Raw genomic sequence first — 22,569 nt, forward strand, 5'->3', positions numbered from 1 at the left:
TCTCTCGAGCGTTGTGCCATGAAGCTATGCCACTGGTATGCGACTACTCCGGGCAGTGGAGTGAATTAGGTTGGAAATGGGGTCAAAATAACTACACTGGGGCAATGTTCCTGGCACTGACAGCACCATGTGTTCAGGCTGGTTACCACTACACACAGAGACGCGAGGTGTGGTAACAGTAAACAGCCCGGACACAGGAATGCACAGTGCAGTAAAACGCTATACAGTCCCATTCATCACAGCACCCAGAGCTCAGCAGGGGCACGAATATCAACGTTTCCTCCGCACGCCCTGTTCTACAAACAGATTTCAGCATACTTTTAGTCTCCCACTGTCTATAATTCTCCCCCGTGTGCCTTACTGTCTATAACTGACTGACTGACATTCTTGCTGTCTGTCACTGATGTGTTTGTCACTGAAGTTTTTATTAATAGCTCTGTGAGTAAACCATTTGAGGTTTAGCGTAATGCCACATAGGCTGTGGTAGATGCCAGAGGGGTCACCTCTGGGACAGAATCTCAGAAAAAAAGACAGCAGTGAAGCAGCAGCGGCGGGTTTAGAGTCTAATGCAGAAGTGTGGAAAGATTTATTTTCTCTCTCTCTTTTATTTTGGTAGGAGAAAAAAAAGGAGGCACATTTAACAACACTGCATTTAATTGCATTGCGCTGATTTGATAATAAACTATGAGTCAACGTTTGTATGCACTAACAATAAAAAGCAAGTGTCTGTGACCAGTAAGTGGAGGTGCAGTCCATATACACTGCTATGGATCATTTAGTGCACCATCAACAGAGCGAGGCTGCAGAAGTAAAAGCATGTGTGACATTCGGGCGTCTGAGGTGTCTTTGCGCGAACGTGTTTCAAACGCTGAGCGTATGAGTTCCTCTAAACCCTTTGGTGATAAATTCGAGCATTTCCAGCCAACTTAAACACAGCATAAATCTGTTCTCAGAGCCACTCGGCAACAAACAGCCTCAGGGGCAGATTTGTAAGGAAGAGTGACAACCAGCAATCTATTCTCTGCTCAACGTGCCTTTTCTCGTGTTGAACGCAATCAGCATTTATGTCACTAAAGCTTTCAACGTTCAGTCTTCATTTCCTACAATTTGTTATATTTGCTATATGTTAAAAAAAAGTGGGGGGGGAATGGAAAAAATCTAGCAAGTGAACAATACAGATTGTAATAATGTGTGTACCCTGCTGTTCCTATTTTTTCAAAGATTCCCAGGGATATTGGATAGGCAAAATGATTTAACAAAGAGCTGGGAGTAGAACAAGGTGCTTGAAGCAAAAAAACAAAAAAAAGGAAACAATGAGCGATAAGGAAGACTGCACGGGGAAGATAATTAATGAATAGCAGCGTCAAATAATACAAGCTGTAACAGTGGGACCTCTTGTCCTACTTCTGCTGTGTGCTATGCACTCACAAAGACACACACATACTCAAATAAGGAGGGGCAGGGGGGAATTAAGACATGGTTCCAAAAAGGAATTTAATAATGATTTACAAACAGGCCCTCCCATAAAAAATGTCTCAAGGAAATAAAATATGAAACAGTGTGGGTCATTGAGAAAGACAATGAAAACAGAGAAAAGCTGGCAAGCAGAAACATGCTGATGGCAGTGACATGACCACACTGCATCTGAAAAAAAGAAAAAATATTGGTCCAGTAGTGGTAAAACCCAGAATTTTAGGCTGAAGCAGGGTCAGGGGAGGGTTGAGGGATTTTGTTCTGTGGAGGGGGTTTGGGGAGTTCACTTTCTTTGTTAGGCTGTTTCAGCTGGTCAGGGCCACGGGGGAAAAAAGACATGCCCACCAAAAAACTGGACAGAGCCAAATGGTGTGGAGAATGGGGAACTATTTTATATGGAAATCCTGAAGGTGCACTTGCATTAAAAATGCAAGTTGGGCTAGGAAAAAAAAAATAAAAATGTGTTGGTCAGATAATGAAACCGGTTTCCAGATGTGCATATCCACTGCAAACTGTGACTTGTAAATTAATATTAAAATATATTCAGTTCACGGGTCCTGCTTGGAATTATGTGAGGCAATCTTGCCAGTGTTGAGAAAGTGCCTGATTTCTGTGGCAGGTAATTGAGAGCAGTGATGTGAATAGTGTCGGATACGGCGAAGACCTGACTCTCCCCTCAGCGTCAATGTCTCTCCGAGGCCCGGGAAAGAACCATTGTTCCATCAAGGGACACAAAAAAGGGATTAATTTGAATTTGGTTTACAATGCCATGCCTTTCAAGTTAATCCATCTGGCCTGTGCCCCGGAGTTGCCAGCTACTCCCTCTTTTCCCCCATTCACTCTGCCAGTGCTCTTTGTCTACATGAGGGCTAAATGTCAACTCCACCACTGCTTGCAGAGTTAGAGCACTGAGAGATGCTGAGACAGAAACAGAAAATGAAGACAGAAAGAAAACAGCTCGCTCCACAGATCCATGTTTGTACTTCTTAAAGTTAAAAGTATTGACAGAGTGATGCGTTGAATGATAAACTTTTAAAATCTCTTTAAATGCAAAGGAATTTTGCACTGCTGTACTTAACAGATGGAGATTTGGCACTCCGGTTCAGTAAACAACAGCCTGTGCAGGAAATAAATAAATAAGAAAAATAGTCGCGTCCTTCTTTCCTTCCTGTGTAGTTACTAAGTGGCCCACATTATCTGGCACCCCTGCTGAGAGCGCTAAGATGAACCTTCCCATACATCCATCATGCCCGCTTCCTCTCTTTCCCAATAAAACCAGGTTCTCCCAAATTACTCTAATGGACTTGGACATTTCAGTCAGTCTTTGTTCCTCCATTTCACTTCTTAATATTTTTTGCCATTTAAACTTTCGCATTTTCCAAATGTTGTGACATTAAACATTTAAAACGTAAATCTGGTACATTCTTTCTCTTAAAATGGAACAAAAGTAATTGGGGGAAAAAAGTACAATATTTGATGTTGTCAATTCTACACTTAATACTTGACATGCTGTGATTGTTTCAGCAATTTTTAAAAAAATATACATATATTCCTGGTACTCAAGGTGCTGCAAACTAACTCCAAATCAGTTCTGCTGCATAGTGGTTCAGAGACCAGTGTGAGAGGGTGACTGTGAGGCTGCAATGGGCGAAGCATCTAAAGGGAAAACGTAGAGCGCTTTAGGGTACAGAGTGAAGGATGGTTTAAAAACACTTCGCCAGCATCACCGGCTGAGATAATAGCAGCGCTTCTCCTCCACTTTCTCCCTTATGCTATGCTTGCTGCCAGAGGGATGGTCACATTATTGACCTGTGTTTTTGTTTTTTACTGCACGGCTCCCATCAGACTCCTAACACACTCCTGTAGGACTCACACCTCAGCAGATCAACACGGGATGAAACTAAACAGTTGCAGCAGGCATCTGCAGGGTGAACGTGTGAAGTGGAGAAATACAGATGGGGTTTTTGAAGTCTCTCGGCTGTTTCCTCGTTAACAAGCCTTTCAATTAAGGAGGCGCAGCAGTTTATGTCAACAAATATCACTAAATGCGTAGAGATTATTCATTTGGAGCTGAACTTATAGAAACTGATTTTGCTCCTGAGAGTAAAACCCAGATAATATTTACAAAGAACAACTAAGACAAAACACCGGTTTTAATTAGAGATGTTTTCTCAAAGCTACTGTCTCAGCTGATGTCCTCACTTATTTAAATACTCTTAAAACAGGCAGCTCGCTGAGCAGATTATGCATGGAGAAAAGTATATAATTCTCTACAGATGGTAAAACATGTGATCAATTTTCTTCTACTTCTTCCCTCAAAATCAGCCCCAATAACATTACTTCATACTTTCCTTTTGTCCTTATAGCAAACCATTTCAAGAGAGACTAACACAGGAGGCTGGCCAAGCCACTGTGCACAGTATGATTTAACAAACCCACCTGTGATATTTTATTTATAATCATGCACGGAGCTTTTTTCAAAGGCTAGGCGCTAATGATGCCAAATGATCTCTGCAGCTATCAGATTCGTCCAACTTTAAAGCTGTTGTGAAATGGAAAAGAAAAGAGATCCAAACAAGCCAGCATCAAAATACATTTAAAATCCACTCCGGTTGTTCTTAGACTTTAGGTAATGGCTGACAAACATAATAACAAAGGTATGATGGTGATTAAATTAATTTACAACAGTAGAAGGCCAACTGTGATGCCTAAGGGGGGCACTGTACTCCAATTACACATTTGGGCTTTTTAGGTCAATGCTCAGTAGTATGGCAAGGATTTAACTAATATTCAATTACACAGTGGCTTAGTTTTTCATATAAGCCAGCAGATTTAGCTGTCAGTCAGAATTTGACAGCATGCAGAATGTAAAACTGGAAATAAACGGGCACAGTGTTGTGACCGTGTCAGATGTGTTTAGACTACAAAGATCCTGCATCCCGCTTGCATTTGCTGGTACACAAGCACGCCATCGACTCCGTTTACAGGAGGTCTTTTTCCACAAACATAAAAATATCCGTTTTACTGCCAAAGTGTCAAAGAGACAGAATCAAGTTGTGCGTTCAGTAAACAGCACTGTGATTTCTACAATGCAGCCATTCTTTGGTAATGAATTTGAAACTTTATACTTGAGTTAGAAGTGCAAAACACTGTGAGACTGATGACTGGAGACACAGTTAAAGAGGTGTATTGAGGTAGACAGCTCATACCACCCCCTTTCTCATACACCATTAGTCCTGGCAGTGTGCTGCACATTCCACCCTCCCCGAGTGTGTCCGGGAAGTGGGGCCCCACAACTGTGGGCCCATCTAAAGAGTGCTAATCCACTGCTGGGCCATGCAAAACAGGGGACGACCAAACATAAATAAATAAGAATGAGTTGAATCTCCGTCGACTTTTCCCATTTCAATCAAGTGCGGGGATGGAAGCCAGACGGCACGGTCACATTCGGGGGTCAGTTCAGGCCCAATTAGAAAGCCCTCCACTGAAAATGGGAGTGATTATTTTTAAACCCTTAGAGCGTCTCTCCCTGTTGGCAGACAAGTGGGGAACTGGGGGCTCAGGAAGGAAGGGGAAAAAAAAAAAACCCCTTTGCCCCCAAAGACGACTTTCTCCCCACACTGGCTGTCAAAATGCATAAGGTTTATAAACAGAGACCGATGGGTTTAAAGGTGTAAGGAGGGCGGTCAAAGAGAGAGAAAGGACCTCCAACTCTTTCACTGACACATACCAGTCGCAGGCAAGCTGGGGATGATCTCCAAGACCACAGTGCTGTTTAAAAAAAAAAAAACAGTAATGTCTGGGAACTGGAACCCACTCTATTAATTCTTATCACTCATTAAGAATTTAGATAAAATGATAGGCACCACGCTGAGGGAAAAGGAGTGGGAAGGTGTGGAATCTGGTTGTGTTAGTGCTTCATACAGCGATGGAGGATTATCATGTAAATGGTAGTTACAGGACAGTAAAAACCCTGCTTTTATAAATGATAGCAGCTGGGCCTCAGAGAGGGAGGGACGCATCCTGAGCATAAGTGCTCTTCAGGGATACTATCCCTGCATTTTGTCTGCTACATCAAAGAGATGCAGCTGAAGAGCTTCCATTTCCACAGTTCAGCACCGTGAGCTTTGTCTATGACGTGTCCATATTGCTTCCTCCCTGACAGCAACCATGTGCTTGTGTGACAGCTGCACGTTTGTGGAAATAAATGATCCGCTCCATTTTATATTTCCTTTCATTTCAGTCGTTCACAGTTAGCTCCTATAAATAAAAGCAACGTAAGGAATTATTCTATTTGTGACCCGGGGATCACTTGGGAGTATTTCATTAAAACGCTGCTTGATAGCACACTTCATTTGATTAACTTAATGACATCCAGCTAGTTTTATGCTCTGCAGCTAAACACTTATTAACACACTAACTTCATCACCCTCCCCTCATCATCCAAAGTGTAATTCGATATGCAGCAGCGTGCATACCACAACAAATTTTCAATATTTTGTTGCCAATTCCTGCCATTTTCACAAATGTGTGTTGACACTTATCATTCCTTTGATTCTAATCCAAATAACAACAAAGGCACAGCTGGGTGGCAGCATGCATGATGGGTGACGTTACATCAGAGTTATTTTATTCTCTTTCTACTTTAACCACTGAAGAGTTAACGTGTTCTTCACCCACAGGTCACGTTGCGCAACTGTCCACACCAGGCTGCTGTCTTCTGCTCGTCTCGTCCAGAGATGTTTAATTCTGTCAGCCAATTACAGGCCAGTGCTGTCAGCAGATTGGTGCTGAAGCTTCCTGATGGATGCAGGCATGTCAGGGATATAGATGGGTTTCATCTGGAGTCTCTGCACACGTCCACACCCTTAGACACACATCCCTGCTGAAAAATGTTCCCCTGGGTCTCATACATCTCACTTTGTTCCACAAACTCACTCGGGCTCATTTGTAGAAAAAAAAAAAAACCTTTAGTGTGTGTTGAACATAGTTCTACAGGAGTACAGCCCAACAGCCTTTTAACTTGCATCAAAGTTGACCGTTGAATTTAGCACTTAGCAACTCTGAGAACTGACTACAGATCAAAAGGAGAAATGGTATGAATAAGAACACACTGCATGGAAAAAACAGGCAACAGTGCACTACACTGTGCACACTGGAGCTGGTTCCCACCATGGCTTGGATAAAATATTCCACAATATTTATAACTAGGATGAAGTGTTGTATAACCTGAAAAACTGTCTTTTATCCTGCTTTCTAGGTGCTGCAGCTCAGGAAAGCTCTGCAGGGATAAACAGTCTCGTTCTGCTACATCCAGGCCTGCTAAGAAGAAATATGGCTGCAAACTACCACAAAGTTGGAAAAACAGTTCCCGGTTCTCCAGGAAATGTATCAAATCCCTTGACTGTCTCTGCCTCCTTATATTCTTAAAAATTCCACCGCCGATGAGAAACCCTTTGAGATTAAATATTTTCCTATTCCGCCACTAAATTCCTCAGAAAGGAGAGATAGCCTAGGTAACACAAGTGTGCATTTAATGTGTAGCCTACCATTTCCATTCAGCAAATCTTTTGTCTACAAGCCAGCTGATGCCCACTCTCCATCTGTAGCAGAGAGGATTAACAGACGGGCTAAGGGAGCGTCTTATCTCACCTTGCAGAGATAAATCAGACAGGGAAACAGCTCTGCTCATGCACTGCTCTGGAGAGCACAAGCATTTGAACAGAAATGCCACACACAGCCTTGACAGCAGACTGTTTGTTTAAAACCTGCTTTAAGGGTTTATGTTCTGCCTGCCCTCAGGAGTGAGCGGCCAACGGCCATCAGCCCCAAGGTTGTTTGGAATGGGCAGAACAGTCACCTTGATCTCTTCTCTTCTGACAGTTTCCACACAACACGACAAAGAAAGCTGCCTGCTGAGAACTTGGCCTAGTTTTTCTATACCTGACCTGCTTCAGATAATTCTGTCTCGGGAATATCCCGACACCCATTTGCATAAACAACATCAGAATCTTACAGTTCTAACCAAGCAGGAAAACACCGAACTGACATGTGAAACTTAGTGATAAAAGTCAGACATAAACACGAGAAAACACTGGGTTTACATCCTCCTCAAGGTTACAGTAACGTGCACCAGGCGGCAATAATTTCTACAGCACTGTGACTGTCACTCACACTGGAACAAAACCTTGTTGTAAAACCTGCAAAGATTTTAACATATGATTTTGCATCAAAGAAAGACTGAATGCCGACATTTCCGTTGCGCCTTGCTTGCCACAGTGAAAGCTACGGGACTCCTACAACTTTATGGCCAAGAAGGAAAACAGTTGATGTTCAGAATGAATATATTTATAGTTATGAGGACAGCTATAACAACATCTGTATGTCTAGAGGACAAAGATGGCTTTATGGGGATTTGCCTCGAGGGGAAAAAGCTGACCCTTGTGCGGGATGAAAGGAAACTATATTTTTGATACTGCTCAACCTTGAAAAGCGGTGCAGCAGAAGCTCTTCTTGCAGCAAAGTGGATGTAAGGAATTGACCATGTCTGAATGCGAGCATTGTGCGACCTAATCACTGCGGCAATTTGTTCGTGTAGCATTTTCCACAGTGACTGCCGAGACAAATCTGTGCTGCTCGTTTGTCTCAAGACCAGAAGACACTAAATGGTGAATCTCAAAGCTAACTGTTCTGTCAGAAGCATGCTAGCTAAACAAAAAGATCATTTTCATTCACAATATCCATTAAGCAGTGGGCGTGTGTTTGAAAGCTCCCAAGCAAATTAAAATTATTGATCTGCAAAATGATCTCAACAACTGTTAATTAGCATTTTAGTCAAAATGAAGGGATGCACAAGAAGGTAGCAGGAACCTTGAAGGAGTCAGTGTGCATAAATGATGAAATATGTGTCTCCAATGGGCTGAACGTACGTGTAATTATGGACCTAAAAGGATTTTAAATGCCATTATGAGTCTACTTTAACAGCTGATTACACTGTAACATAAGTGTTTAGATTATAATCAACACTGATAGGGAATAATAAATGGAGCATGGATGCAGAAAATGCTGGGTAAGGTAGTTCTTTCATCTAAAAACACCGTCATTAATTTCTGCATATGAAAACGTCCTCTACCACAAAGGAGGCACCCTCGTCAAGGTGACCTCTGGGATGTGAAACATCAATGAATCAGGTGCAAGCCAACTGCTCTACTGAAGGTGGGAACTTGAAAGGAACTTCAAAGAAACCATTAACAAGAACGCAGAAAAAAAGAGAACGCTTATAACAGTTGACATCAATCAGTAGCGGTCTAGGAAATGGATTCCTATCCGGCTGACCAAAAGCAGCGCTGGAGGGGGAATCTTTATTCTGAGCCTCCACCAGAGCGCGATGGCCACGCAGAGCATGAATTACATTTAAAGAGCAACTTGCATTGTGAACAAACTTTGCAGCACTCAGGGATGAAAGTCAGCTGTCAGGCCACAGTGGCAACTGAGTGCTTCACCACTGAGGACAGTGCCTGTTTGCCAACAGCAAATAAGCGCCTCTGGACCATTTAGTGCCATCTCTTTTTCTTTTCTGCAAACAAAAGCAGTCTGCCACTGAGATGACACGAGCTCTTCTCAGTGGCCGCTACGCTGCCAGATCAAACACAGCGCTGTATGTGGAACGAGCCCAAAGCCAACACAGTAAAAGAACTCCGAACTAACCACAGTACACGCACACTATATACTGCCAGGCCAGCACAGAGGAATTTTAAGTCCCTTCTGTTTTGGCTCATTTGTCATCCCGGCATTTGCTTTGCATGGAAAAGTCTTCACTGGTCATGAAATCAAGTTCATGAGGCACTATGGCTCAGTGCACTGCAGGGTGGTACCATACTGATGCTGAATTCTCTTGGCTATGCAACCTTAAATGTACAAATCCAAATTTTAAAAAGAAGTTAGGACGCTGTAGAAAATGTAAATAAAAATAAAATGCAAGGTTTTGCAATTCATTTATGAGAACTGGAGTTGTAGTGCATATTAAAATCTGCACCTCTTACACACGCACCTCTTACACAATATACAGATTACTGTCACACATTTACTTCCTAACGCACAGGACCAAAAATATTCTAACAAAATAATACTGGCATAAAATGGCCCAAAGCCGCTGAGTTTCCAGAGAGCAGAAAAATAAACAAGAAAGTGATATGAAGAAAAAAAAAAACAGACTTGAGAGCGACTTCAGCAAGATATCTCAGCTGCCAAGTGTTCAAACAACCCCCAAATGCAGACACATGTAGCTATAAACACACAAGAACTTATAAACAAATGTCACACAAACATGCATACACACACTCTCAGAGACACGCACACATTGTATGGCAGCGTGCTTATGGCCAGAGAGTTGCCAGCTGTCTGAGATCTTTGAGAGAACAGAGCACCACCTGTCCCCTTATCTTCCCCTCACAAGCCAAGAGAGACACTCTGTCCAACTGGAGCCACCTTCTTCTACTCTCTCATCCCACGCTTAATGGCAGCCTGTCCGCAATTTTCTCTTCATCAGTTTATCCCTGTCTTTGTTGTTCCTTCCTATCGCTTCTTCTGCATGTTTGATCTCAAAGCACCAGATACTGCGCAATTATTTTAAATCACATCAAGGCTTTTTAGGGTGGGGTGGGGGGTGCAAGAGAGTAATTTAAATGTTGTACCTGGTGGAGATGGAACCTGATGAGGTTTAGATTTGGGCTTAGGTGGACAATATTGCTAGATGTTTGTCCTATTGTTGCCAGATAGGAATTTGGCCATCAGGTCAGTGTGTCTGTGTGTGTGTGTGTGTGTGTGTGTGCGCGATGGGGAGTGAGGTCAACTTTTCTCTGTCTCTGTGTTTACATTATCTCACTCCTTCACCTCTTTCCTCGCTGTGCCATTGTTTTTCTTTTGGTTAGCTGAGTCTTTGGGTGCAGACAGATTGATAGAAGCCAGACTAAAGCATGGGCAAAGTCCAACCACAGCTAAACCAACTTTTGCTGCCTTCTGTGTAAATACCAGCCAATATGATGCCCTAAAAGAACACTGGGAGTAAGTGTGATGAGCAACAGATTTCAGTCTTAAAATCAGCCTTTATTAGAAAGACTGAGGTTGAAAAAAAAAAATGTTATGCAGCTCTGCTAGCTCTGCTGTCTGTGTATTGATGTAGTAGCAGCTTTGCTTGAAACTGTTAAACAAGGGGGAATTCTCTCAGTCTGTTTGAGCAGCTAGACAGCAGAGAACCAAATAAAAGCAAAAAGTGCAGTCTCCAGGTAACCGGCCATAGTGAGAATGTGCACATGATGGCAGCGCTAATGGGCCAGACTTCCGCTGAGGTCCACAAACACACACACACCTTCCTGCTCCTACTGTACACACATATACATACTGCACAGGAGCACTTTAGCCTGGGAAAGACTAGGGGAAGAAATGAGTGATGGTTCAACCAGCTGTCTGGGAGTTATGGTCTGAATCATGGAGGGAGGCCAGGCTGATGCTGTTCAGACAACCTGAGCAGCAGTATAGCAGATGGAGGTCACCACTGGGTAGCATAGCTAAAATTAACCCAACAGCTTAGCATGAATTAAGCTGGGCCCCTGGGCAGAGAGCCTGCGTCCCCCCCAGGACTGAGGTGGGTGCTGGGCAGACAGTACCGGGCCGACAGGGACCAGACTGCAGCTGAGGAAAATCAGCAGGGTCCCGTCTGTCTCAGAGCAGTTATTCGGACTCCTCTGAGGTTGAAAGTGAATTTACATGGCAGTGGTGAACCCCTGGTTAATGTGATTAAATCCTGGCAACACACTGAGTGATGATTAACTTATTCTCTCCCCACTCTCTGCCCTTCCATGTTGCTTCTTGCATCTCTGTCAGGCAATCAATAAGCTATTATAGCTCCAAACAGTGGGGTAAATTAACTTAAGGCTCCACCTGCAGAGTCGGCACTCTCCACTAATCCCATTGGCAGGGAAAAACGCTACTGGATGCACAGGCCAGGTCTCAATATCATCCGCTTCCACACCGTGATTACTGACATGACTCACACAGACAGCAAAGCACCCTCTAAACCCTGAACATGAAATAAGTTACACTATAAAAGGACTGGAGTGAAGGTAAGGTGTGGTACAGTGCCTCTTAAGAGCGCATCTCAAGCAAAAGAAAGGAATACTGGTCAAACAAGTGTTGAAAACTATCATCAGTAAGTGTCCAATCCTAAAGTATTTTTAGGAGGAAAGGAAAAAAACTAGCTAAATCCCAGTTGGTTACTGAGGGGCTTTCTGTCCCATCCGTCAGACGTGAGCCAATCTGCTAAACAGAGCTAAGGCACCACTGACTGATTTGAATCTGATACGAGCGTAAGGTGGAGAGAGAGAAAGAAAGAAACAGGAGGGTGGGGGGGAGAATAGAAATGTCACCCTTAAGCCTAACAACATCACTGTGGCCATACAATACCAGGCCTCAATGAGTCACATGTCAGCTATTTCAAACTTACCCACAGCGACACTGACTACTGTTTGAATTTTGAATGGATCCTCTCTACTTTCCTCCTTTTACACATGACGTCCCCCTGTCTGTCTTTTATCCGGCTCTTTGCCAGTATATGGTTACATGGAGCTCCTTTTGTGTTCCTGCCACACCCTTTAGAGAGGTCAAAGAGGCACAAAGAAGAGGTGAGGGTGGTTCTGTTCTGTTCACTGCTCAGGCAAGCCACCCTCTTCCTTTACTGGCCAAATTAGACTGTTAGATGTTTATGTTTACATTCCCGCCATTATTACGATCACCGCATATGTAATTAACCTCCGAGCTGCAGGAACAACCTTTGCTGTGGAGCCAGCGAGCCAGATGCTTAAACATGAAAGAACCTTTCAGATATGACCCGCACGGCATTAGTTTGTTGTTGTTTCAGTTCATCCATTTCTTTTCATTTGCTTCATCATTAGTACACAATCGCTGTGGTAATGGAGTTAATCCCTTTGTAACATGACCTACACTAGCATGCCGAATATCTGGGGCTTAGAAATGAACTGTTAGCATTACAGAAAGGTCAGAAGGAACAGAAAGCTTGCATAAGAACTACACTATATTAATGAGCATCAAATTTCATTCATACTGGTCCTATTTTTGGACACACTCTTGTCTGTGTGACATAACAAGGAGAAACTCATTTCTCCCAGTTGGTGCTTTAATGATCAGGTTAGCTACCACAGCAACCAAGCGCAATTAAATGACAACTGAATGCCATCATATATCTTCTGTTTGTTTGTCATTGAGTGATTGCAGGGCTCTGGCTTTCTGCAGTCAGCAGCAAGAAGACTGCATTTCATTGGCAGTCAGATAGCACAAGGCAGATCATTATCAGTGTTTGGGTCGACTGCTTACTTCTCCAGCTTTTCCTGCCTGTCACGCTCCAGGCTCAGCAACATGCTACATCTCTGATAAAATTTCAGATGTCTTTTTCCCCCCCTACTTTCCCCTCCCTTCTCCTTCGCCGAGGTCATGGAAATATACCTCCGCACTTCAGTCTCTCTCTCCTTATCGAGTCGCAGGAGACAGAGCGAAAGAAAGCAAAACAGTGAGGAGAAAGTGAACGCGAGAAACACGGCGGACAGAAAAAGAGGAGATAGCACTTAGAGAGGAAATGCATATCACATAAAGCCTGATATCGCACAAGTGTGGCATAAACACTGTTTTCTATGCTATCTAACCCGAGCAGCATCAGCCTATCTGTGGTTATACAACAACAACCCAACAGAAGCTACAAATCACACAACCCATTCACAAATTTGTTACTCAGCATAATGTTTACACGATTCAAGTTTAATTCTCATCAGTCATGTCGCATGTGCAAAATTAGTGCGTCTTTATGAGTAAATCACAATATGAGACATTATTGTTTTAAGACATAAAATAAAAAAACATTTATGACACCTTTTCTATTTTTCTTTCGGTGAAGTTTCAGCAGTTGTGTTTTTTTACCCTTAATGTAAACCAAGCAACGAAAGCTGCATTCTCCCATTCACCAAAGAGGCAGAGCATGACTGAGGCTATCGATAGATGGCAAATAGGTGGTTTGTCTCCTGGGACTGAGCGGCAAACATGAGGCCATCACAAAATCCCTGGATTCTGACCTTATAGATGGAGGCCTATTTTTTTTTTATATGCATGTTATCCTTTTATCTGAATGCAAACACAGTTTTAGGTCAGTGAAAACTGACCTGTTGCAAAACTCCTTTGAGGCTGAAGAGATTCAGAAACTCAGTGCAGTCAGGAAAAATGAAATATCAGTGCTTCTGACTGGCCAACATGGCTTTGAGGTTAGACTTACAGCATATTGCCAACTATTTGTTCCCAGAGCTCTGAACAGGATGCTCCTGACGCAGCTTAATTTTTGAGTTATCATATGGACTGAGAGTGCTTATGTATGCAAGATTTTTCTTTAGACTAGAGGAAAATATTTTCAAAAAATATTCTTGTAGACGAGGGGGTAGAATATGCCCCTTGAGCACACTTTTTAAACTTTCCCAAAACCCCCCTAAAGTTCTGGTCTCCAAACCCCTTAATCCTCCCTAACGCCATCGTCTCGGATCGAGGAGCATGATAGAAGGTTTCAAGTGAGGGCTTAACCAACGTTTAATAACCAGAGCCTGTCTGCAGAGCAGAACACCTCGTCATATGACCAGACACCAGAATGCAGGCACATATGAATGCGCAAGCTTCACACACACACACATACATACAAACTCTCTGGCCAAAGGAGGGGCTCAGACCAAGAAGAGATTACACATAACAACAAGAGTAATACCCAAGTCACTGCAGAAGAAGGGGAGATTAGTCAGCAGCATGCATTCATCTGGTTCTCACAAGCACTGGCACACAGCTTACCATCACATATGGAACATAACTTAAAAAATATGGACACATTTTCATTAAAAAAATGCACACATGCTTGCTGAACACAGTGCAGTTTTTAAGAGGAGAGAAAGGGAAGGTACTCGGCTATCAGCGGTGTTCCTAAGTGGTAGTACAGGACCACTGGTCTCAAGAGCTCACACAATCTATCTTATCTGTCCTAGACTAGCACTTCATCATGTTAATATCATACTTCACTATCCTGGGATCCAGCAACCGTCCTGCAGAACCTCCTGTTCTGCACCATAGCCAGAAGCAGGGATTACATCAAGATGAATAAGCAGCCACTGAGGCGACTCAGGGGTGGGGGGGGGGGGGGGGTGGGGGGTGTCCTAACACTCAGACAGACATAGCTGTGAGGTAGCTTTACCTTTTTCAAAGAAATCCAGAGATATCTGGACAATGTCAGCATATGTAAATGGATGGACTGCAAAACTCATCACAGAAACAGAGAAAAGTGCTTAAAGTGGACTCTGTAAGTCTGGGCTGCCTTCCTTGTTAAGTGAGACAAGCCATTTGCTACATGAATGCACACTGAGAGGAGATCTGAAGGGCAAGAAAGAGGCTCATGTCAGCTGTGTTTAGCACATCTAATGCATTACACTCATTCTCTGTCTTTATAGATAAGGACTAAAGAGACTAACCCGAGCCATGCCTTCCAGAGTAGCATGTTGTCACCATTGCAAAGTGCCTTATTCACACAGGTTCTATGTTTATTGTTTAACGGGGAGATTCCAGTCCGATGATGTAAGTGATAGATTTGATGGGAATCAAAGGAACGGGGTTCCTTTTGGAGGACACGCCCCACTCGCCTTCTCAGTTCCACTAGGGTGTCAGAGATGGGTGGAGCATAAAGTGATTGATGGCCCGTTTACCCATGTCTATACACCTGCACCTTTAGTTTCTTTTACAGAACACATCAGTAGACATTGTTCAATGGAGCAGTGTAGACACACTGACAGACTGATGGAATCAAACATGAACGCACACATGTACGCACACGCACACTTGCACGCTCCCCAAACACAGGAAATCTCGCTCTGTCGAAAGCTTCATTCTTATGTAAACCAATCCATTCATATGAGTTTCTCTCACTCTGCAGGATGTGTGTTTCTCTTCAGGCTGCGTGCCCGTGTTCACTGTAAAACAACACAAAACGCCTAAGACTCTGTCAAAAAGCTGCTCTGGCTCTTATCTGCTGCTACTCTACTGTTTCCCATGGTGAGCAACTTCAGCGCTTGGCCTCCAATCTTGCCAGCAGTATTAGTTTTGGGAGGGGGAGGGCCGTGTGTGGGCGAGGTTATGCTCGCATGGCTGTGAAAACCATGTTCCAAAAATCCCCAAATCAGTGTGGCATTTGACACATTTTCACATGACTGAAAGAGACACTAGCATCTTCGCTCCCTCACTCCAGGCTGCTGTCACTGCTGGGAGTGACAACTACATTTTAGGTCAATTATGTCAGCTGATATCTGCCAGGATGTGTCTTATGCATATTTAGTCCACATGGTCAAAGTTTTAAAGGTACACATGCAGGTCACTAACAAGAGCTGCATGCTAATTCCAGCCTTGTTTGCGTATCACAGAAATTTTCATCTCAAAAGGGGACTTGGGGTATCAACCAAGCATAGCAAATGGATACTCCAGGTTTAATTAAATGGAATGCATTGATTTATGCAAACAGCCTGAAGCGACAAAAGACGTGAAGTTCAGCTGGCCACATGTAACACGCATGATAAAAACTGCTCTCTGCACAAATGGCTACACAGAGGACTAATTGAAATGCATGTGTTGAGCATATCTCCCCTGCAGAGGTTTCACAAAGACTAAGCTGACAGCCATGTGCTGTGGGAAGTGTAATTAGACAGTGACCACTTGCTTCCCATGTACTGCAATTTCAAGATTAACAGCACTGGACTAAAACAGCAACACACACCCTGCAAGTGATCAGAACAAAAATAAACTACAAAAAAAACCAAAAAAAAAAAAACACGATTAATTAAGTCAGTACTTCATAGGCAACATGAATATTTTACACTAATATGAAATGGAGACTTTTTTTTTGTGGTGAGGCAGGTTTAGCTTTGACAGCCACACATGCACACGCCATCGGGTTTGGAGACTGTGGACGGGGTCTGCACTCCAACATGAAACAGATTGGAGTGGAGGCCAAGGAGCGTCTATGGTGTGGAGCCCACGCCTCAGCTGCATGTTGACTCATGAAGCAGACCCTGGCTGTGCCGTTTGCACCAATTTGCTCTGAACCTCCCTGAAACAAATAACTGCCACAGAGCTGTAGCAGACTGCCTCCAGTCCCCTGGCAGCTTGCCAGCACACTCACTGGTGCTTCTGGTGGAGTTAGCTGTCCTGATTTTTTTTAATCAGTCAACTCGTTCGCTCTTCTTCCTCTCTGCTGCAGATTTTTTTTCTTTATTCTTGACCTCACAGTCTCATTTTACTTCTGAAACTTCTTAATATTTACTGAGCTGAAGAAGGAGATTAAAAGGAGCATGATACCCTCAAAATAATAAAAAAAAGTTGATGAAATTTATAAACAGAGACCTTCTGCACTATATTGCTTCCCATGTAATAAGTTAATGAAAGGCAAAGACCATGACAAATAAATAATTACTCTGCCATCAGGCAGTGAAAGAAGCTGTTTCAGTCACAGAGCTTGTTCCACTTCAGTGGGCAGCAGTGGAGAAATAATCAGGAGTAAAGAAAAGAGATGGCTGAGGGCAGCGAGGAAAGAAATGTTTGACAAAGTAAACAGAAATGTTGATGTGTGTGTGTCAGGTGGAGAGGATTAGTTTGAGACTTGGATAATACAAAGAGCCTGACTATTTAGGAGCCGACAGATGTGGTGCACGAGTTGTCCTGCAAAAGAGACAGGAGGGTCCTCACATCCGTGGGAGGTGGCTATGTTGCCTTTGGACTGCTGCATGCCAGCCAACTGTCCCCCACTCTGCAGATGACCCTCAGGCATGGCCCAGAATCTGTCAGGATCGACCGAGCTGCCTTCAACACATCTGACGCCCTGACCTACCCCCACTAATCAGAGAGCCGGTGAAGCCAGATGGCTGCACATGGTGACGGAGATTTCACAGCAGCATCGAGATCAATGAGATTCTGGGGTAAACTTGGCTGAAGAGAGCTATATGCTGTGGACCAAATTCAAGTAAACATCCCTTTGCTTCTGTTGTTAGTGGCTGTAAAAAGTAAACCCTGCCTCTGGAGAAAGGACTCTGTGTGTGGATACGAAGCCTGCAGCCAACCTTGTGCGGTCAGCACTGTGCAGTCAGCCAGGCCACTACACAGCAGGCCCTGAGGTTATCGCCTACTCAAGTGGAGCAGTGCGCCGTCCATTACCTCACTGTACTATCTCCACAAGCAGCAAAAGGGAAACGAGCTATTCATAGAGCCTCTCAGGGACTCGTGCACAGCAGGGGTAAAATAATCTACTGCTCATTATCTCTTTGTGCCTCTGTGTCTGCCAGTAATGACTCAAAAATATAAACATTATAAATGATATATAAAAAATTATTAAAGATTCATTTCCATGTTAGTGGAACAGTGGTCACAGGATTCGATTAATATGTTTAAAAGAAAATCTCTTCTACTCTAAGGAAGCTCGACATCATGCAGCATCTTCTTCAAAAATTCTTTTCAGTTACACTTTTTACTTTCATTTTCACTTACTGACTTCTTCTTGTTTGTTCAATTGGAAATAAAACGAATGGCATCCAATGACATAAATGAAGATTAATGTCACGGAAAAATAACCAGACTGCTTAAAATACTTTGAGTCACAATCTTTATCGCCTGGTTTTTCTCAAGCACAAAGGTGCTTCATTATTTGTCGTTGACATCTTTAAAGCAAAGAAAACAATAACACAATAGGCAAAGAATTATATCTGAAGCTGATCTGAATGCACAAAGCAAACACGATTCATGGTAAATGGCTCTGGGTTAAGGAGCTGAGATAGAGAGACTGCGGGCTGTACTGTATGAGTGGTTAATGATAAACCAAACAAATGGGGTTAGCTGTCCCAGCCTGGCAAAACAGGACTTGTTGAAACTTGGATGACATTAACAATCGCTGGTGAGCACAGGAAACTGTAAAAGCCAGGCTCTTAGAAAAACATCACACACACAAAAAACATGTTTTCAGCTTTTAAAGTGCTTTTAAAGTGAAAATATTAAAGAGAGGGAGAACGAGGCAAAATAAACAATTAAATCCACGACTTCCTTCTTTGGAGTTTCATTGGAAATTAAAAGCCCAGTCGTTCCCTCAACTCACCCTGAGTGAAAACTTCTATCTGCCATATTCAGCTCATAACAGTTTCATTATGACGAGCTTCTGTAATCACAGCAAGGGGTCCAAAAGGGGTTTAAAATGTTCCTAAACTCTCATAAGTCTGATTTATGGCTTGTAGTGTCTTCACTCTGGAGTTTAAATGCAGCCTTGTAAAGAAATCTCAGGGTTTCTGAACTTTTTCGTGTGCATCTCTCTCTTTTTTTTTTTTTTTTCATCTGCAGGGTTCCATCCTGGTTGCTCCAACAACATAATTACATGTAGTTAAGCATGAACTGTGGAGAGGCCTGAGCGAGAGACACCAGCTAAGCAAGAAGGAGAGAGAGCACTGGAGCACAGTGGCTTGTCATTATGGGTCTGTTTGAACCTTATACAGAATAAGCCTAAACTTGAGACCGAGCCAATGCTACTCTGGTCCTCGTGTTTCCCGCCAAGCGGCTTGTTTTTCTACTTGAAAAATCCACCTCTGAAATAAACACAGCAAATCGCCCTACTACAAGGGAGAGATACTTTTAGCACTGTGGCCTATGGAAACTTTTAAGTCAGCCAAACTTTAATGGTCCTCCCACTTTTAATAAATTTTGATGCAAAGCCTGGTTGGGAATATCTCTGCAGCTCCTTGTGATGCTCCTCACTGATCTCCTATTTCTGCTTTACATTTCATTAGCTGACAGTTGGGCTAGAAAATATTTTAAAAAAGCAATCACAGTGGGGACGTTTTGATACATTTGTATACTCCAGATATCCCACTAATACAGTTTAAACTACACAGCAAGCCTTTGACTGACACCTCATACCCAGTACCATAACAGCAGCCCATGCCCAGCTCAGCAACAGCTCACACTGCACATTCATTCACACATGTTCACAGTCAAGCACACACACCATTCTTTCTTTCCCCATCTTGATTAGATTACAGTGAGCGAGGTTGGTGACAGCCTCCGGGCACGCTGGAGGAGCGGTTGATATCTGAGCTCTGCTCCTCAGCCTTCACTCTCAACCAGTCAAGAGAGCAAAGAGATAATATATCTGAAGAGCTGACCTCACCAGCAAAATCAGTCTTTTAAAGAATCATGGGAACAGTTTTGTCAACACCAGTCACAACTCAAAAAAGACGACGGGGTTTAGAAAGACTTTTATTTCTCCTGCATCGAAAGCTGACTGACAGCCAAATATTGGCCTTGTTAATATGTCTCAAAGGCCACTTGTTGACCCAGTCTACATCAAAGCGCAACAATAAAAAGGCTTCAATACTTCAATGAAGTGAGCAGGAAAGCTCTTTAATAAATCATAACTGCAGATGCAGTGATTGCATTCCTTTTGATATAAAACCTTACATCTATCTCTTTGACAAAAAGCTGAGGTAGGACCAAAACAGAAAGGACTTTGTTCCTATTGTACCTCATGACCACCTACCAAGGGCCCTTTAGAGGAGCACTCACCCTAGAATGATCAGGCCACTCTCCTCCTCCAAGGCTCTGCAGGCCTACAGAGGCTGCTGGACCAAACACATCCTGCCCATCGCCCGAGAGATTATTCAACTCAATGAGCACATTGAGCACAGAAACACAGGAAGAAACCGGAGCCTGCTATTCAGCTACATCTGAGCCCAAACTCCTCCATTCACACCCACAGCAGAAACAATGAAGGAGCGGGATGACATGCTGCACTTACTGGCTACTTCCAGCGAAGCGTTGTGGCTCACCGCCTCTCCCAGGTAGTTGCGAGCAACACAGACATAAGAACCTTCGTCTGGTTTGCTCCGTCGTCCGTGGACGATGCGCAGGAAGAAGAGAGAGCCGCTGGGCAGAAGCATACGCTGAGAACGGGGATTGTCCCTGTCCGTTTCCACCCGCTCACCATCCTTGTACCACTCCACTGTCGGGGTTGGACGCCCCTCCGCTTTACAGTTGAGAGTTGCGGGCTCCCCTTTGGAAACGATCAGGTCAGAGGGGTGCTCCACGATTCGGGGTGGGGTGTCCTCTTGGCGCAGACGGGATCCTGAGAAGAAATTACAAAAGTTAAATTTACTTCTGCCAGTCCTTAATTAAGTAATTTAAATGACCTACAGGCTTGTTGTTGTGGACTGTTGTGCAAATATAGCTACATTTACAGTACAATACATTTAATCAGCTGGCAGAAGGCATCTTTGAAGTAATTTGTCACTTTAGCATAAATATTAAACAGTTAAATCAGTTCTACCTTACATATTAGCAACAATCAGGCTGCCCACTGTATTAAATATGCTCACGATCTTTAAATACAGGCAAAATTTGAAAGTAGTAGACGTATTTGTTAAGATACTATATGAGGTTGTGTTGATGCAAAAAGTCAAGACCAAATTAACTGATCTGTAGACAAGCAAGCCTTTATTTTCAGTATGAGCAGCTCCTATGGTAAAGGTTAACACTGCTGCACCTTTGTGGGTGTCATTTCACAGATTAAAGAGCAGAAATGAAGAGAATGAAGGCACGAGTAAACAAAAATGTGACACTCCTTGAAGATAAAAATTATGCGATAAAAAGATAAAGGTGCCGTGCATAGCTTACTGACAAGGAAGGAGCGAGAGCAGAGATTACACTTTTGAAGAAAGACGGAGGAGCCAAAGCGGTGCCAACAGCAGTGCCAAGGGGGTTAACACCCCAGTGCTATCTCTGGTCATTAATATTGTTCTCCGACCAGTCAGCTGTGGCTATCAAACCTGCTTTACATGCAAATTAGCTTCCTGTTGTTAATTCCTGAAGGGCGGGACTGGATGGCTGTGAATGCATTGTGTGCCTACACACAAAAGTGTGTGTGTGTGTGTGTGTGTGTGTGTGTGTGTGTGTGTGTGTGTGTGTGTGTGTGTGTGTGTGTGTGTGTGTGTGTGTGTGTGTGTGTGTTACAGAGAGAGAGACTCTTCCCTTCTCACCATATCGCCCAGCTTCGGCCTTTGGAACCCATTCAGCACCAATTAAAGAGAGTCAGGTCTAATTGGAGGCACAGGCCTGCAATTAATTTACCCAGCATCCCATGAACTTGCCACACTGCCTCATTTAGGTGCCGCACACCCACCCGTGTTACCCTAGAGAACTGGTGCTGAGAAGGCATCTTCTTGTGGTCGCCACATATTTTAGGTAAAGTCAGCATAATTAGTGACAGCTCTGTGGAAAGATAAATTACTTCAAGGCAAATGTGTACTTTGGTCAATGGAATATAATTAATCCAGTAACCCAGTGAAGGGCATCAGGATCACAAGTCTTTCAAGTCACCCGTGTAGTAACAGTTTTGACAGGTAAGGGCTGTGCGGACTTCTTGAGAATTGCTTGATTGATGGGAATCATCAGAAACAGACATTGTTAGAGAAATGGAGATTTTATCTCACAGGGTTGACTCCGGGCATGCTTCTTCTACACCTCATCATTCTTACATGAACCCTACGCAAACACTGAAATGTGGCGTCAGCTCCTCCCTTTGGGACACAGTTTGATGTTCATATGCTGCTGCTGCACGGCTGTTTTTTCAAAATTACTGGTCACAAGCTGCAGTGCACGGCTACAGAGGATGTGGGGAAAGATATCACAAAAGCAGATGAGTTAACTGTTAGCAGGCTGCAAGGCTGCTAGCTATTTTCATCTCAGGTAATTTCAAATCAGTTTTATTAATATAGCGCTAAATCAGGGAGAGAACAGAGAAAAAAAAAATCCTCCCAAAGAGTAAGCACTCGGTGACACTTAGCACAAGTATTTGTTTTAAGCTTGGAATTAAAAAAAATGATAATTAAATGAAATCCTGTGCTTCAGACGATGCAGTGCAGTGATTCTACACCACAGAGCACTGCAGTCAAAATTCACCAGTAATCACTCCTCTATCTGGAATTATTA

General features: G+C 43.3%; 1 protein-coding gene across 4 annotated transcripts in view; it reads right to left on the reverse strand.

Moving 5' to 3' along the window:
- robo1 (roundabout, axon guidance receptor, homolog 1 (Drosophila)) overlaps positions 1-22,569 on the reverse strand; it is a 229,963-nt gene that overhangs the window by 88,063 nt on the left and 119,331 nt on the right. For all 4 annotated transcript variants that reach the window (XM_030743753.1, XM_030743754.1, XM_030743752.1 and 1 more), the window contains one exon: positions 20,381-20,707. In XM_030743753.1, the coding sequence (XP_030599613.1) occupies positions 20,381-20,707 (327 nt within the window). The remainder of the gene's footprint in view (positions 1-20,380; positions 20,708-22,569) is intronic.

Source organism: Archocentrus centrarchus, chromosome 13 (genome assembly GCF_007364275.1).
Source record: "Archocentrus centrarchus isolate MPI-CPG fArcCen1 chromosome 13, fArcCen1, whole genome shotgun sequence".
In the NCBI taxonomy this organism is placed as follows: Eukaryota; Metazoa; Chordata; class Actinopteri; order Cichliformes; family Cichlidae; genus Archocentrus; species Archocentrus centrarchus.